General features: G+C 44.4%; 1 protein-coding gene across 1 annotated transcript; it reads right to left on the minus strand.

Moving 5' to 3' along the window:
• Positions 1-8,809: 8,809 nt before the first annotated feature.
• On the minus strand, positions 8,810-14,503 carry LOC4351359 (ethanolamine-phosphate cytidylyltransferase). Its single transcript, XM_015765269.2, has 9 exons — positions 13,955-14,503; positions 12,358-12,593; positions 11,765-11,946; positions 11,161-11,232; positions 10,905-10,972; positions 10,598-10,718; positions 10,045-10,110; positions 9,841-9,963; positions 8,810-9,457 (listed from the first exon to the last, which is right to left on the minus strand). Exons 1-9 carry the CDS (start codon positions 14,287-14,289, stop codon positions 9,386-9,388), a joined length of 1,275 nt encoding a protein of 424 aa, XP_015620755.1. The 5' UTR covers positions 14,290-14,503; the 3' UTR covers positions 8,810-9,385.
• Positions 14,504-15,662: the final 1,159 nt, after the last annotated feature.

Here is a 15,662-nt window from a genome sequence, read left to right on the forward strand (position 1 = left end):
TGTAGATACATATTACACCACTAATACATACCCCCACATTTTTATCTCACATAGGTTATTGGAGCCCGTGGTGCAGCTGGCTATAAATTTGTAGCCCGTTTTTTCTCTCTCCTCCACGTAAGTATAAATATGATGTGGCAATATGTAGAGCCCGCTTACATCATCTTATTGTATCCGCTCTGATAAACACTCTCATGGTAATATTTGTGTTTTGCAAAATGAAAAATACATTATTCCCAACTTCCCATATCCTCTCATATTTTTACTCCAACTTTGATTTATGTAAATTTCCTCTGTTCCTAGATAAGTCTCACTCCATGTAGCATAAATCATAGAACAACCTAAGTACGTAATAATTGAGCTGATGGATTTATTTGGAAACCAGTACTATATGTACTACAAAAGTACGAACCATGAGCAATGGGATCCACCACCTCCTAAAGATTCCTCTTGTTGGGATAATTTCCATTCACAAGTGAAGTAACATAACTTATGGATTTGCTGAAACCAAATTAAAGGGAAATTGTGTTTATTTTTCTGCAAAAAAAAAAGAGAGAGAGAGAGAATCATTGGTGCTAGCTCTGTTTTTTTTTTTTTGCCTGTGGAAACTTTTATTGTTCTAGAAGATTAGTTACACTGTTGTTATTGTCACATTTCTTGATATGCAAGCTCTGTAGCGATGAACACCAAAAGCTTTATTGTCATCACCATCACAATCTTTTTCAATTCTTTTTGGTACAACAAAATCGGATCATGACTTGGGAGGATGTTTCTTTTCCATGTCTCCCCTTTTAGTGATACAATGCTGTTGGGCCATGATATAAGCCATACATGCATGATAGTACAGCAACTTATTTCGTGTCTCAGCAGAAATAGGAAATATGGTAAGCTCAAAATGAAATCTTATTAAAATGTGATACTAGCTTTCTAAGATAGAGAAGAGACAATTGTAGTAAATCCATTTAAACTAAGAGGAACTATATATCAACAAGCTTTCCTTGTTCTCATTTATCGCTTGAACAAAACTGCAAACTCATCTGCTTCTACTACCAACAAAGTACATTGTCTAATCTTACACAAATCAGAGAATATAAAATAAGGCTCCTTGGATCAAAATATTTTTGAAGGAATTTTGTAGGAAATGAATCCTATGAAAAATTTGCCAACATGGTCTTTTGGAACAAAAGGAATTAGTTCCCACAGATACTATGAAATGCCTTAGAAATAGCCAAAATCAGGATTAGTAAAATGAGGTTCAACCTCATCAAAATCTTTCTTTGTCTATCTCTATCCCTCTCTTGTGCTCCATCGAAATGACTATTTATATGTAACTTTCTACGTCTTATCATTCATAAGATGTGAAGTGCTAAGGCATTCTACTCTTGCATTTTTTTTCAACTCCATGTTTTGAGAATCCTATGTTCTGAATGAGCCCTAAAACTGAAGAGCATCCTGCCTATCTTTACACACACAAAAATCTTATCAAAATAACAATAAAAAAAAGAACAAGTTGGCATGAAAATGGGAGATTGAGGAAATGTGCTTCATGCTAGCTTGTAGAAGGAGCATTATAAGAGGAAGGACCACAGACAGAAAAAGATAAGATGGTGGGCATCGGCTAATATCTGCCCATGCAAATATGCAATGCATGTCCAGCAGCATGTGCACACAACCATATCACACGGGTGTGTAGCTGCAGGCCGAGCCTACCACCAAACACCATCAGCAAGCAACAGCAACTGGGGACTGATCAAGCTAAGCCAAGTGGCTGCAGGCTGCAATATACAGTATATCATCTTCATTTTCTTCTCTTTCTTTTGGCCATCAACTGCATTCCACAACCACAAGAGGGAGAGGAGCAAAGGCAACAAGATGAGCATGAAGTGCAGCATATGCAGCAGAGAGTGCATGGATACATGTGAGAAAGAAAGGAGATTGTATCATCGGAGATTGTATCATCGTAGCTGAGCGAGGAGATCTTCTACCTTGGAATTAGCAAAAGCTACCCACCACCACCCGCATTCTTATCACAAGTTAATAAAGCTGCTACTGCATATGCAATTGCAGGGACCCTCCCTCTCCGATGAATTGAACAAATCAACTTAAGGTAGTTAACATTGCTGTCATGTGCCTTTAAGGTAGTTAAGGTTGTAAATGGCACTCGTGTAGATCAGATCATTAGGGCCAGGGTCTGTCTGAAACTAGAGATTCTTTAATTGCACACAGGAATCTTAAACAAATTTCGAAGGAATCCAGCAAATTCTTGCGTTTTACAGGTTAAACTCTTATGAAGTGGATTTCCTTATGTACTAACTGGGTTCCAATTTATGTTTCATTTTTGCTCAGCATTTAGTCATGGCACAAGATCACACCATGAATAAACTTTAGCACCAAAATTGTCACTATGTTTTAGCTGATGGCCTATATATAACTGTCAGGCTTAAAATACAGTAGTAATCCAGAGCAAAAGGTTAAGCTGGCCATGCGAGACAAAAGAAATAAAAAAGATGGCCGAGTAAAGAAATGGCTGGAGTACAGCAGTGACAGTTGAGGAGAACGTGCGAGGGCTCCGAGCCATGATCATTTGCTTACACATCATCCATATTTTACTTTCGTATGATAGAGATCATTTTTTCTTTCCCTAGGATAGTGATCCATTTTTCTCAGTAGTTATACGTGCTTGGAATTGCAGGGGAGTTGATTGAACAAGGAACGCCAAAGGCAAGATTCATCAGTATCGTTGTTAAACCTATTAATGGAGCCAATGATATTGTTGGATATAGACGTATAACTAATAGCATTTTTAGATGATTAGCGACTTTTTACAATACACATACCATAGGTGGCACTCGGCAGGGCAACCGTAAGTGGCTGAGCTCAAGTTATAGCCCGATCTGATCGGGAGTTGGCTCGTCATTTGGTTAAAACACATCATTCCTTTTTTTTTCTTTCTATCTTAATAACATATATGGTTGATCTCCTTTGGTCATCCTGGAAAAAAAACCCATCATTCAAACAAATAAAAATTTACTACTATCAGCCGAACTAGCATAGCATATTTTAGTTGTCACTATCTATAAGAAATACATATATCCTCTTTAACATTCAGATATGCTATTTTTTCATAAACTTTTCTACAATTCAATTGTATGCAAATCAAGTTGCAATTTAGAAACCGTATCAATGTAAAAGCGTCACTTGTGATTGAAGGTAGTGATTTTAAGTTATCTACTCCTATATAAAAAAGGAACCAGTAGTTACCTCATGATTAAACATGTGGGAATCCATCTCTCAAGCCGATCAGACAGATTGTCAGCGATTATTGTAGATAAATCATCCCTAGATGCATGCATAGCTACATGTCAACATGTAATGAGAAGGGTCATGATACGTGTGAAGCGATTGGACGGTAGCAGCTACGTGTACCTCCTTGTGATGGATTAGTAGCGACAAGTACACGATTAAGGAATTAATTAGGCCTGCAAGTGCGTGTCTGCACATGGTTGCAAGTTTTGAGAGTTCTTGGGATATGTTAATTAGTGAAGTAATTAACTGATGTGATATCATAATTAACTAGTCTGATCGATCCACGCCAAAAAGCTCTTCGCTGGAGGCTTTTAGGCCCTCCAATTTTGTGAGTTATGAGGTGAATGCTTAGCCACAGGACAAACTAAAGCTGACTTGCATTTTATTTTATTTTTGTTCAGTTCAGTTCAGTTGTGCATGCATGAAAAGAGGGATCCTTTGATGGCCTGATCAACTGTAAAATTGTTTATAAACATGGTTAGTAATATAGAAATGACAGAGATAGATTCCATGAGTTGGTACACTAGTGGAGCCTGACAGTGCAGTGGTAAAAAATTACAGGGTTTTCTGAACATTCTAAAAATCAACTCATAGGGATTATATGTTCTACATCTGAAAAAATAAAAATAAAATTCCAAGATGCGAAAAGATAAATGCTAGCTGAGATAAGTGTTTCAACTCTTTTCAGCACTGATGTTCTTGTACTTTAAAAAAAATCAAATCAACTAGATTTAATCTTACAAATTTTACAGGGAGTGGTAACATTAGAAAAATCAATCTTCTTCCAGAACATAGCGAATGTGACCATACCCATTCAGGAGATCACGGGTGTGAAGCTGGTCCATGAATTGATCTCACAGTGTATGATCATTTCTGATGTGGTAAAGGCCCCCATTTAACCTACACACTAGACAGACAATGATCCACGGATGAGGCTGCTGCCATGCCAACCTGATTCTCAACGGTTTCCTCACTGACAACTTGGCTCCAGCAGCATCATCCTGTCTATTTCTACATGCTAATTAAGCATGGGACCGGAAGGGGAAAAACAGCAAAGAGAGAGTGATTGAGGATTCCATTTGCATTCCAGTCCAGGTCCGGCCCCATGAAATGAAACCAAACCAAACAGTAGTACAGGATTCCAGGTGTGAGATGAGACGAGATGGCATTTCTGATAATACTAATAAGTGACCATGGGCTCTGCGACAGTCGTCAGATGCGGTCGTTGGATTATGCAGCAGCTCGATCTCTTCACCTTGCCCCACAGGATCGCATTCGCATGGCGACACCATCAAAACACTTGCACAGTTCTTCTTTTTTTTCTTTTCATGTCACGCTCTGCCTTCAAGTTCAAGTTTCAACTCCACTCCATATACAGTTCAGTATTCCAAAATTCCAATTCATCACAGGGCCAAGCTACATTCTCAGCTACACAGCTTGGAACATATGAAAACAGACTGGATCTCATCTTTAGCAGTAACTGCAAAGGATAAAACCTAAACTCTGTACAACTGGGACTAGAAAGTGCATGTCTCCTCCAAGAAAAAAAATGAAATGGTGTACCAAACAGAACAGACACTCGAGTCCATCAAGTCACGCGTGTTCATAACACGTAGTACTGTTCTATTTACCATAGCTCTGCAGGTCCATTCACATGTGAGCAAGATAGAGTGATAAACACACAAAAGCTACTAGACAGGTGTCACAGTCCAAAATCAAAGCCAAGCCAAACCAGGCCAATATATATTGGCAGGCAAATCAAGTAATCAGCGGCCAGAAACAGTGTAAGTTGCTTACAGGAGAGCAGGCACAGGCTGCCCCAGAGCCTCGTGCCCCGGCTGCTCATCAGTGTGCTACTGTTTAGAGATCACAGGTAGCACATACCTTTCCATGGCGATTAGCGTGTACCACACTGAACCAGCAGACTGCGACCATTTGGCAGCCAGCCGCTCCTTGCAACCATTTTGTCAAGGTCCAGTGATTCACACATCAATGTGTATCATAATAAAGATCCCAACGTGTCACCAACCCAGCCTTGAAAAAACATCCAGATTCCAGACACAGTTGCTGTCACCGACCCACACAAATATCAGTTGCTCAGTTCCAGATCATAACAGAAGTGTACCAAAATATATGAGAAAAGGACTCCGGGATAAACACCCGATCCTTGAATACGATCAGTCCATCTTTGAATGCCCACGGCGGGGGTTTAGCGCCGCGAATGATGTCGTCGCGAAGGCTTGCCAGGGCTGGAGTAGAGGCAACCTCGCGGCGAACGTCGTCGAGCAGCGAGAAGTGCGGCGCCGATAGAACAAACGCTTCCGCCAAGTGTTCGTCGCGGCGAGATAGGGCGTCGGCGACGACATTGGCCGTTCCAGGCTTGTACTCGACGGCAAAATCGAATCCCAGCAGCTTGCTCGCCCAATGATGCTGCGGAATGGTCGAGAGGCGTTGGTCGAGCAGGAACCGCAAGCTATAATGGTCCGTGCGAATGATGAAGCGGCGGCCCCAGAGGTACGGTCACCAGTGACGGACCGCCTTGACGAGGCCGATCAATTCGCGCTCGTAGGCGGCTAGCTTGGCGTGACGGGGGGCGATGGGCGTGCTGAAGAACGCGACTGGACCGCCGCCCTGGTGGAGCACGGCGCCAAGGCCCGTACCCGACGCGTCGCATTCGACGATGAAGTCGCGGTTGAAATCCGGAAGTTGAAGGACTGGCGCCGCCGTCAAAGCGTGTTGCAGCTTGCGGAATGCCGCTGCCGCCTCGTCGGACCAACGGAACCCCTCTTTACGGAGGAGCGCCGTCAGTGGCGCGGCGATAGCGCCGAAGTCGCGGATGAAGCGGCGGTAGTAGCCGGCGAGGCCCAAGAAGCCCCGAACAGCGCGCACCGTCTTGGGCACCGGCCAGTCCAGCACAGCCTGGACCTTGCTACGGTCCATCGCCACACCGTCCCTGGAGAGGACATGCCCCAGGTATGCGACGGAGGTGAGGCCGAACTCACACTTGGAGCGCTTGAGGTGGAGGCAATGATCCTGCAGCGTTTGCAACACCGTGCGTACATGGCGGAGGTGCTCCGACCAAGACGAGCTGTATATTAGAATATCATCGAAGAAGACGAGCACGAACCGGCGGAGGAACGGAAGCAGCACGTCGTTCATCAAGGCTTGGAATGTCGCCGGCGCGTTCGTGAGTCCGAAGGGCATCACCAAGAACTCAAAGAGGCCTTGGTGGGTGCGGAACGCCGTCTTGTGCACGTCGTCCGGATGCATCAGCACTTGGTGGTAGCCGGAACGCATATCCAACTTGGTGAAGAATTTGGCGCCGCGCAGCTCGTCGAAGAGTTCCTCGGCGACCGGGATCGGGAACTTATCCTTGATGGTCTTGTCGTTGAGGGCGCGGTAGTCGACGCAGAAGCGCCAGGAGCCGTCGCGCTTCTTGATCAGCAAAGCCGGGGACGAGAATGCCGACGAGCTGGGTCGGATGACGCCGTGGCGGAGCATATCGTCGCACTGTCGCTCGAGCTCATCTTTCTGGATGTGCGCGTACCGATACGGGCCCACCGCAACAGCCGATACCCCTGCCTCCAGTCGTATGCGGTGGCAGAGATGGCGTTCTGGCGATAGTCCGTGCGGCTCGGTGAAGAGGTCTTTGAAGACGTCGAGCAGATCGGTCATGAGGTCGCCCGGCTGACCGTCGATGGCGGCAGCATGGGCGGGCGCCGGTGCAGCGTCGATACTTGTCCACGTGACGCGGTCGTGGGCGGGTCCGAAGGCGAGGGATTGTCGAGAAAAATCCCATAGCGTCGGTCCGAGGGTGCCGAGCCACTGTGCACCTAGCACAATGTCGTAGCCGCCAAGCGGGAGTGCATAGAAGTCGATGTCGAACTCGTGCGAGCCGATGGAGACGCGCTGTGGCGGGCACCTGCCTGGCGACGGCACGCGATCTCCATTGGCCACGGCTACGCTGAGGCCGGGGCGGCGCTGTAGAGGGACGCCAGCCTGGTGCGCGATGGCATCGTTGATGAAGTTGTGTGTTGAGCCGGAGTCGAGGAGGGCGACGAGTTCCTGCGAGCCGAGACGAGCCCACACCTTGATAGTATTGAACTTAGGAGCAGAGATACTAGCCAGGGCGTGGAGGGAGATGCTCGGCTCGTCGAGGGTGATGGCGTGTGCTTCTGGCGTGGAGTCCTCCTCGTCCTCGGTGTCTTCCGGGAAACTGATAACCTCGATCACGAACGACTTCTTGCACCGGTGGCCTGCGACGTACTTCTCGTCGCAATTGTAGCATAGCCCTTCGGAGCGTCGTTGGGCCATCTCGGCTGGAGAAAGTCGCTTGCGGGGCAGAGCCGACACCAGGGGCTGCTTGCCAGCAGCGGTCGATGCGGCAACATCGGCCGAAGTGGTCGATGCAGATGCGGATGCGGCCGACGACGCCGGCAGTGAAGGCCGCGGCACTCGTCCCGTGCGCGGCGCGGATGGATCAGTCGGGCCAAGGGTGGCGCGCTGCTCGTACGCGCGTGCCAGCATAATGGCGTCGTCCAGCGATCGCGGGCGGCAGAGGGCGACATCAGTCTTGAGCGGGTTGACGAGGCCAGCCGTGAAGAGCTGAACCTGCTGGGACTCGGATAGCTCGACGTCGCGGCACGCCAAGGCGAGGAAACTGTTGACGTAGTCCTCCACCGTGCCAGTGCGACGCAGGGCCGTGAGCTCGCCTAGCGGGCTGTCCGTCATGGGTGGCCCGAAACGAGTGTGCACCAACTGGACGAACCTCCGCCACGACGGTTCGCCGGAATTGAGCTCAATCCTGTAATACCACAACTGGGCGTCCCCGATTAGATGCAATGAGGCATACCACACCTTGCGTGTCTCCGGCGTTTTCTGTCCGCGGAAGGTCTCGCAGCGGTTCAGCCATGGCAGCGGGTCGCCCTTGCCGTCGTACGTCGGGAACTCGAGTTTGGCACGAGGAAGGAAGCTGTTGTCGATTGCGGTGTCGTCGCCGTGTCGGTCGCGTCGCGAGCGTGCGTCAGCGTCATCTTGTGGCGGTGTGTTGTCGCGTGGCTGACGCGAGACCGAGCCAGAAGGGTTCGTCGTGGCCGCGCGCTGGGAAGCCTCGACGCGCTCGACGGCGAGGTTGAGAGCGCGGACTTGCTCCGAGTACTCGAAGGCGGACGCCTGCACCTGCGTGACGCGATCAGACAGCTTGTCGAGTTTTGCCGCGAGCGGCACGAGGGGCTCCAAGGTGCTCATCTTCCTGGCGAGATCGGAGATTTGCGCCGCCATGGAGGTGAGGTTCTTCGCGATTTCGTCGAGTTGATTCTGAGTAGAGGCCATTGGATCGGAACCAGAGGAATCTGATACCAAGTTGTCACGGGCTAGGAGATTGGAAGGAGGGTTACGGCGAAGGGAGTATTTGAACGAAGTAACCGGGCGTGGTCCTGGACCTCGCCGGCGTGGAGGTGCCGTGATCGGCGCCACACTAGCAAGGCAGGAAAGGAGCAATAGATTGGTTTTCTGATTGCTTGTTTATTCCATGCGCCATACTGGCCCTTTAAGTAAAGATTACAATGCCATCTAACAAACTCTTAGAGATAAAGATCAAACTAACAAACTTTAACAGACTCTGAAACAAACGAAAACAAATCCTGCATATCTACTGTTTGCCGTTTTGCTGTTGTCGCTGATCCTTGCGCCTGCGGACGTAGTGCATTCCCCACATGACAGACTCTCATAAGATGATGCCACATATACTTGGCAACTCCGAAATAAAGCATCAGGAATAGTTAATCAAGCTTAACATTCATACTCTACAACAATCCTGAACAAAAAAAAAACTACCCATCTCAAAATAACACAGCTGGTATTGGCAGCCACAAAGCCCCATATACAGGAAAATAGGGTCTCCAGCATCACCCAAGTCAGCACCATCATCAGCATCTGAAGTTTCCTGAGCTATATCAGCAACATGAGAATAGTTACCACAAGACTGTAAAATTGTGGATCATCTAACCGCTGCATTTGTGCCAGAAGGTTGTGAACTAAACTTCTGGGCAATAGCATTAATGCAAGACCTGTTCCTAAGTTACTCTCCATTGACAAAGCTTTTACTGTCGTAGTACTTCTTCTCACTGGCTTCTTTCTTCTCGTTCCGTTTCTGCAAAAGCAACGCCACAGACTAAAAATGAACAAAACCACAGCACATCAATGGACCAGAATAAATAAATGCAAACTACACCAAGTCCCCACACCAAACAACATGTTGCTGAGCGTAGTTATAGCATGAAAAAATTGGTCCCAGAGAAACAGATAAATATTTAAAGCGCATATGCAAAGGGCTTCAAGAAAACACTAACACATTATCACAAACATCGGTTTATAATAAATCATGTACACACATCATTAATATGAAGTAGACAACAGGCAAATCGCATTTATTTGACTGGGATTATGTACTTTACTACATGCTGCATGCACCAAACAGAAAAACCAGACTCCACCAGCCAATTTGACGTAGCACCAATATACCATGTTACATACCTGGTAGGCTTCATGGTTAGCAACTATCCTCCTTATGATAGTACTAGTAGTGATGTCTAAAGGGCTCTCCAGCCTACGGTAGATGCCCATAGCCCTTGGAACAGCATATGGATTTAAATCATCCTGATAGGTGCACAAGTAACAGTTGTTAATGATCAATGCTATACATCTTTATATTCTAAGAAAATGTATTGTGTAAGTAACCTTCATAAAGTCCATATTCTCAGCAATTGTCCCATGAACAACCAACGAAATATTAAATGTGGTAATCTGCATAGAAAAAGGAAATTAGCTACCTCCAGCCACACTGCAAAGACACATACCCTGATAATCATAAGTAACAGTTAAGGGTATGAATTTCAGATAGTCAATTTCAATGATAATATTGCATACAAATACATAATCTGGTTCTTAACATATCTAACGGAAACTTAGACTACATCAAATTAAACTTTTGGAACCAAGCCAGCTCCTAAACTTTTAGTTTATTTGACTGACAAAATTAACGCTACGTGCAAATCGTGCATCTGCAAAAAATCATGGATAAGCACAAATCAGACCATATCTGTTAATCTGTATCTAAAATCAATAATAGCTGTGAGCAAGGCTTTTGCTGGCGTAGCATAAATATCATGTTCAATCTTTGAACTGTGCATGCATAGCTGTGCCATGTTCAATGAACTATTACTAGCAGTTGCATCAAGCAATTCCTACTACAGTAAGAGAGCATCATGATAAAGTAGAACAGAAAACTAACCATATCTTTCGAAACATCCCATGGAGCACCAATGATCACTTCATCAACATAACGGCAAGCCAAAACACTCAAACTTCTCTCATGGAGGTTCATGATTGGGCGATGTGGTCCTCTTGTTGAACTGGCAAATACAGTAAACACCAAGTGCCCCCAAAAACAGAATGTTATGACGACGGAATTGAGTAGAGATGCTATGCTTCAATACAAATACAACCTGACTATAAACTAAGATGCAAAACTGAAAAACAGTACAAGCATTGTAACTTGGAAAAATTGAGACAGTGAAAAAAAAAACCATCATTATTACCTTATAGTCTGGTCTGTGTGAATACCCACAAGCAGGAAATCTCCAAGCTCTCGAGCGAGGCGCAATATCTAAGTAGAAGAAACTATAAATACACAGGAAGTCCAAATCACTATGTCTTAGAAAGATCATTTCAGTTTGCACCCTTGCAATAAGAAAAAGAAAAGGAAAAGGAAAACCACAGGTAAAACCATACAACCAACAAATGCATAGCCAAGTTGCTCTACATGCTGAGACAGACATTTGACATTGCGTTTACCTCAACATGTCCAGCATGGAATAGATCAAATGCACCATCTATGTACACTATCCGAGAATCTGGACCTGGACCCTGCATAGGTAAAGCTGACAGTCAACAGAAAGAATAAGTGGCCGTACTCAGCAAGTAGTTTTATCTAGTGAATAGTATCAAATGTAAACAGCTTGAAATAAATGATAAACGACTAATGCAATGATTAATTAATAGTTGAGCTTAGCAGCATGTTAGTTCTTGTTGGAAGTTCAAGGATATAACTTATATTCTTTATTAATATAACCTCAGAACAAATCTAAGTTGTGAAATAATCCATTTGTCGTCAGGTCATTCAACTCAATGTTTACTAGATAAAGAATGCAACCAAACAACAAATGTCTTTCAAATGGCAAAAGTAATAGTAAAATGGTAACAGGATCCTGAAAGCCAAATAACTCGTGCTCTACTGTTTAAAGGCAAAAAAAAAAAACCATCTATGAGGCATTTTTATGCTGTCAATGTTTAATTCATGCCTTCAAAAAATATGATATCTCAAAAAAAAATGACATTCAAAGTTTTACATGAGCAGTTCAGAAAATGATCCTCCGTGAAAGAATGTAAAGAGCTGTACCCTGCTATTTGAGAACTGAACTATTCTCCGAGATGTAGGAAGAAAATGAGATATCCTAGTTCCACTTCCAGATCCACTATCATCAATTTTCTGGCCATGCCCGTGACTGAACTGCCTTTGTAGTGAAGAGTGGTTGTGACTATCAGAAGCTGATCTCTCTCTAACACAAAGAAGCATTCTTCCTGTAGTTTATTTACTAGAAAGATGAGCTGGGCAGTTAGCATGAAAATAAAACCTATTCATGACCATAAGCAATTTATTGATACAGAAGGGAATTATGTAGTTAATTGTCTGGAGAGCTTAATAGCTTATCAGTTCATCATATGATAATAAAGCAATAGTTTGAATGTTTTCCTAAAGTACCACTTCAGGACAAATCAGGTGGGCATTGATCTTGTCTACAAACAATTATTTGGTTGACCTATAAATAATTGTAATGTTGGAAATTGCTATGGTATTGAGCCAAAGAAATAACTTGTAAAGTTGTAGTACATAACAAAAACCATATATTCCCTTGCGATGGAAGTTTTAGGTTAAATTTCACTATGAGTAAAAACTTTAATGATTAAAACAGAAAAGAACAGAATCAATACCAACAATGTCTGTCGTTGACACTCCTTCGGTTCTTTTAATCTGCTTATATCGACCAACCTTTTTGGCAAGAGCATATGCATCAGTACCATCTGGGAGCAGACAAGGATCATCGCCATGAATGATATAATCTATATTATACTCATTGAATAATTTATTCATAAAATCTTCAGTTATGGCGTAAGGTGCATCTGGAATGACATCGTGCACCCATTTTACAGCACGGACCATTATCAACCTGTATATCAGAAAAAGAAACATAAAAAAATCATTCCAAATAAAATGGTTTTTTTAAGTAGAAAATATGAGTATATGATAATACATAATACATTCAAAGAAACAAAACTGCAAGTCTAAAAGGACAAAAATGCCCAAAATTCCATACGGCCTGGGGTCACACGTAAGATTGGTAACACAACTAAAAATAGAAAGAAAAAAAAACCAATATGTGCAGTAACTCCTAAACTGGAAAACCAGACACAATGAAAGTCAGTAAACAACAAAAGAAAACCAGCAAAAATAACAAATTTATAGTGTTGCTAAACTACCATGATGATGATTAAATGAGGAAAAAAAGGTTGCAGCGCCTAACATCTAAAATGCCACACATACCATGTCATATGTGAGCAGCTTGTGATTATCAACAAGACAAAGGAAAGCAAGGAATCACTTAGCAGGTACTTAAGGCAAACTAAGCAGAACCAAACCTGCAAGTCTAGTATGGTTTATCGTTAGGAGTTAATAAGTTTTTTGGATTTGTATGAATGTACAGACCAAAAAGTCACTGTTTAGTACTTTTCAGCGGAGCAAACCTTTTTTTTTTCTGTGTTTCTCCTTCAGGCACCCAAAAGAAATAGAGCTAATCTTTTTGGTTACTGCACAGATATTGAATCCATACTCTCAAATGAATTAGAGAAACATATGCAGCTCATCCACCACCAAAGTTATCAGAAACTTGGTCCGACGACTAACTACAACCCACATGTCACAACATTTCCCTTAGCAATTTCAAAGTTTCCAGATAGAATTACTGGACTAGTGCTCAAATTAAGACCGACGGACACATATATGATGTGTGGGGGGAAAACGTTGCATCTTCAAAAACTAATCTGAGGATATCCCTATAAAAGCGCTCCACTAGTAACTTGTATTGTGCAACAGTACATTGAACGCAACTAAAGAGTCGAAACTGAAACAAATCAGCGTGTGATACAAATTAAGTTATGAAATAGTAAAAGCAGTAACATATTCCCCATGATTAGGACAGAATCAGTGTGCAGCTGAAATTGAAACAGAAGATAGGAAGTTTGATGCAACAGCTTCTCAGCTAACCCATTAAACCAGCAAAAGATCGAACAACCCACAACAGTTACCCCCAAGAACTTGAAATGTCCACAGAAAACTGCAGAACTAGTGCACAAATTGAAACTGACGGGTACATATGTAGAGGAGAATTCACTACCTATAAGGCTAATTTGCCATTTTGCCTGAATCATTATTAAAGTGCACAACCAGTATCAGGCAACAGTTTGGTAGGATTACATCGTGCATCATTCAAGATTTTTTTTAAAAAAAAATGACGAAGGGTATGGAGTGAACCTCTCGTGGAGCGGCGTGACGGGCGGGCCCTTGTTGGCGGTGATCTCGTCGTCGCTGACAACGCCGACGATGAGCTCGTCCCCGAGGGCGTGCGCCTGGCGCAGCGCGTTGCAGTGGCCGTAGTGCATCATGTCGAAGCAGCCATCCATGTAGACGCGCACGGGACGTCGGCGTCCGCGGCGGAACCTGCGGCGGAGCGCGTCGACGGGCGGCAGGGCGGGAATGGCGACGGGCCCGGCGAGGTGGAGCGCGACCACGGACGCCCCCAGCACGATCCCGCCGATGACGCATGCCGCCACCAGCTTGGCGCTGCTGCTCCCCGCCCCCGCCTCCATAATGAATTGGGAGATTGAGCAGTGCGAGAAGGAGAGAGACAGGAAGGAAGAGGGAGATTGGTCGTGCGCGAGAGAGCGTGGGAGGAGGGATCTAGGGTTAGGGATTGGGGCGCGAGGGTGGAGGAGGTATCGCCATTCGAGGGGAGGGCGCGACGCGAGGAGATCAGGGAGATGCGGGAGGGGAGAAGCCGCCTCTGGTTCTCTCTCTTGTCTCTCCGAGCTCCGCGAGAGAGATGAGAGATGAGGGGATTCGCTGCCACGTGGGACCGACGAGTCAATTAGCGGGGCCCACATGGCGGTGTGACGTGGCATAGCAGAAGAAGTTGCCAGGTTTGGCCCACGCGTCGGGGAGGGAGCTGTTTTTATGTACTCTGTACTAATCCACGTAAGGCGTCGAAAATAAATACGACATTAGCATGAGGATGAGGGTTTATGGATTGGTTCAGCTAACCGTGTTAAAGAATGAACGTCAAGAAATTCAACCGATGGACAACGATATGTGTAGCTAAATATACTTGATTGATTATGACGTTGGATATGCTCAATATATGCTGCTTCAGTTGCAGCCAGGAGCCAGCATTAGGGCATAGGGCATGTACAACGGTTTTTATTAGTGGTCTCTTTCTATTACTATGCAAGTAAATTTGATGACATGGAAGAAAGAGAAAGGAGGAGAGAAAAATATAATTGTTATGCATGACAACGGTTGAGAGTCGACTCTTAGCATTTATTAGAGTAAATTTTGTTGCATGGTGGTTAAAAAAAGAAAACAAGAGTAAGAAAAAAAATATTTTGATACATTAATGGTAGAGACCATATTGTCTCTAACTGTTGTATAACGTTAGATTCTATATAGTGTAGAGCTCATATAGTCTCTATCTTTGTACATGCCCTTAGATGCGATGTGAGCCCCCATTCCGTATGCAAAGATATCTCAAGTGGAGGATCTCAAAACCTGAAAATGACACTTTTTGTACGTCTTTGGTTCTGTTTTCTACCTCAAACATGCTACTTAAAGAATACTACTATTTCTTTGCAAAAGGAAAATTGAACTTGATAACCAAAGAATACAAGTATAATTCAGCTCAGTGGCTAAAAAGTTCTCTCCCTGAGACAAGTATGAGTGAGATTAATTCCAACCCAATGGTCAGAGACCACATCACCATACGGCAAACTAACTACGAAATCAATATCTTTGGAAGCCGGTCCAATCTGGGAATTTTGTGTGGTTGTTACTAAAACCCAGCTTCTTCTTCTTCCTCCCTCATTCACAGGCATAGCGTTTTGTTTTCTACTCATTTATGGCGTCGCGCTTGTATGCCATGCTACAAACACGAAACACCAGCAAAATATCATGCGTGCTGGCAACAGGG

This window comes from Oryza sativa, chromosome 12, assembly GCF_034140825.1.
Source record: "Oryza sativa Japonica Group chromosome 12, ASM3414082v1".
NCBI classification, from domain to species: Eukaryota; Viridiplantae; Streptophyta; class Magnoliopsida; order Poales; family Poaceae; genus Oryza; species Oryza sativa.

What these genes read in the sequence shown, in the direction of transcription:
- LOC4351359 (XM_015765269.2), bottom strand. Translation starts at nt 14,289, where the DNA reads ATGGAGGCGGGGGCGGGGAGCAGCAGCGCCAAGCTGGTGGCGGCATGC. An exon ending in GTCACGCCGCTCCACGAGAG is followed by an intron (nt 12,594 to 13,954) that starts GTTCACTCCATA and finishes TCTGATATACAG; the next exon opens with GTTGATAATGGTCCGTGCTG. An exon ending in TCCATGCTGGACATGTTGAG is followed by an intron (nt 10,973 to 11,160) that starts GTAAACGCAATG and finishes TCTTCTACTTAG; the next exon opens with ATATTGCGCCTCGCTCGAGA.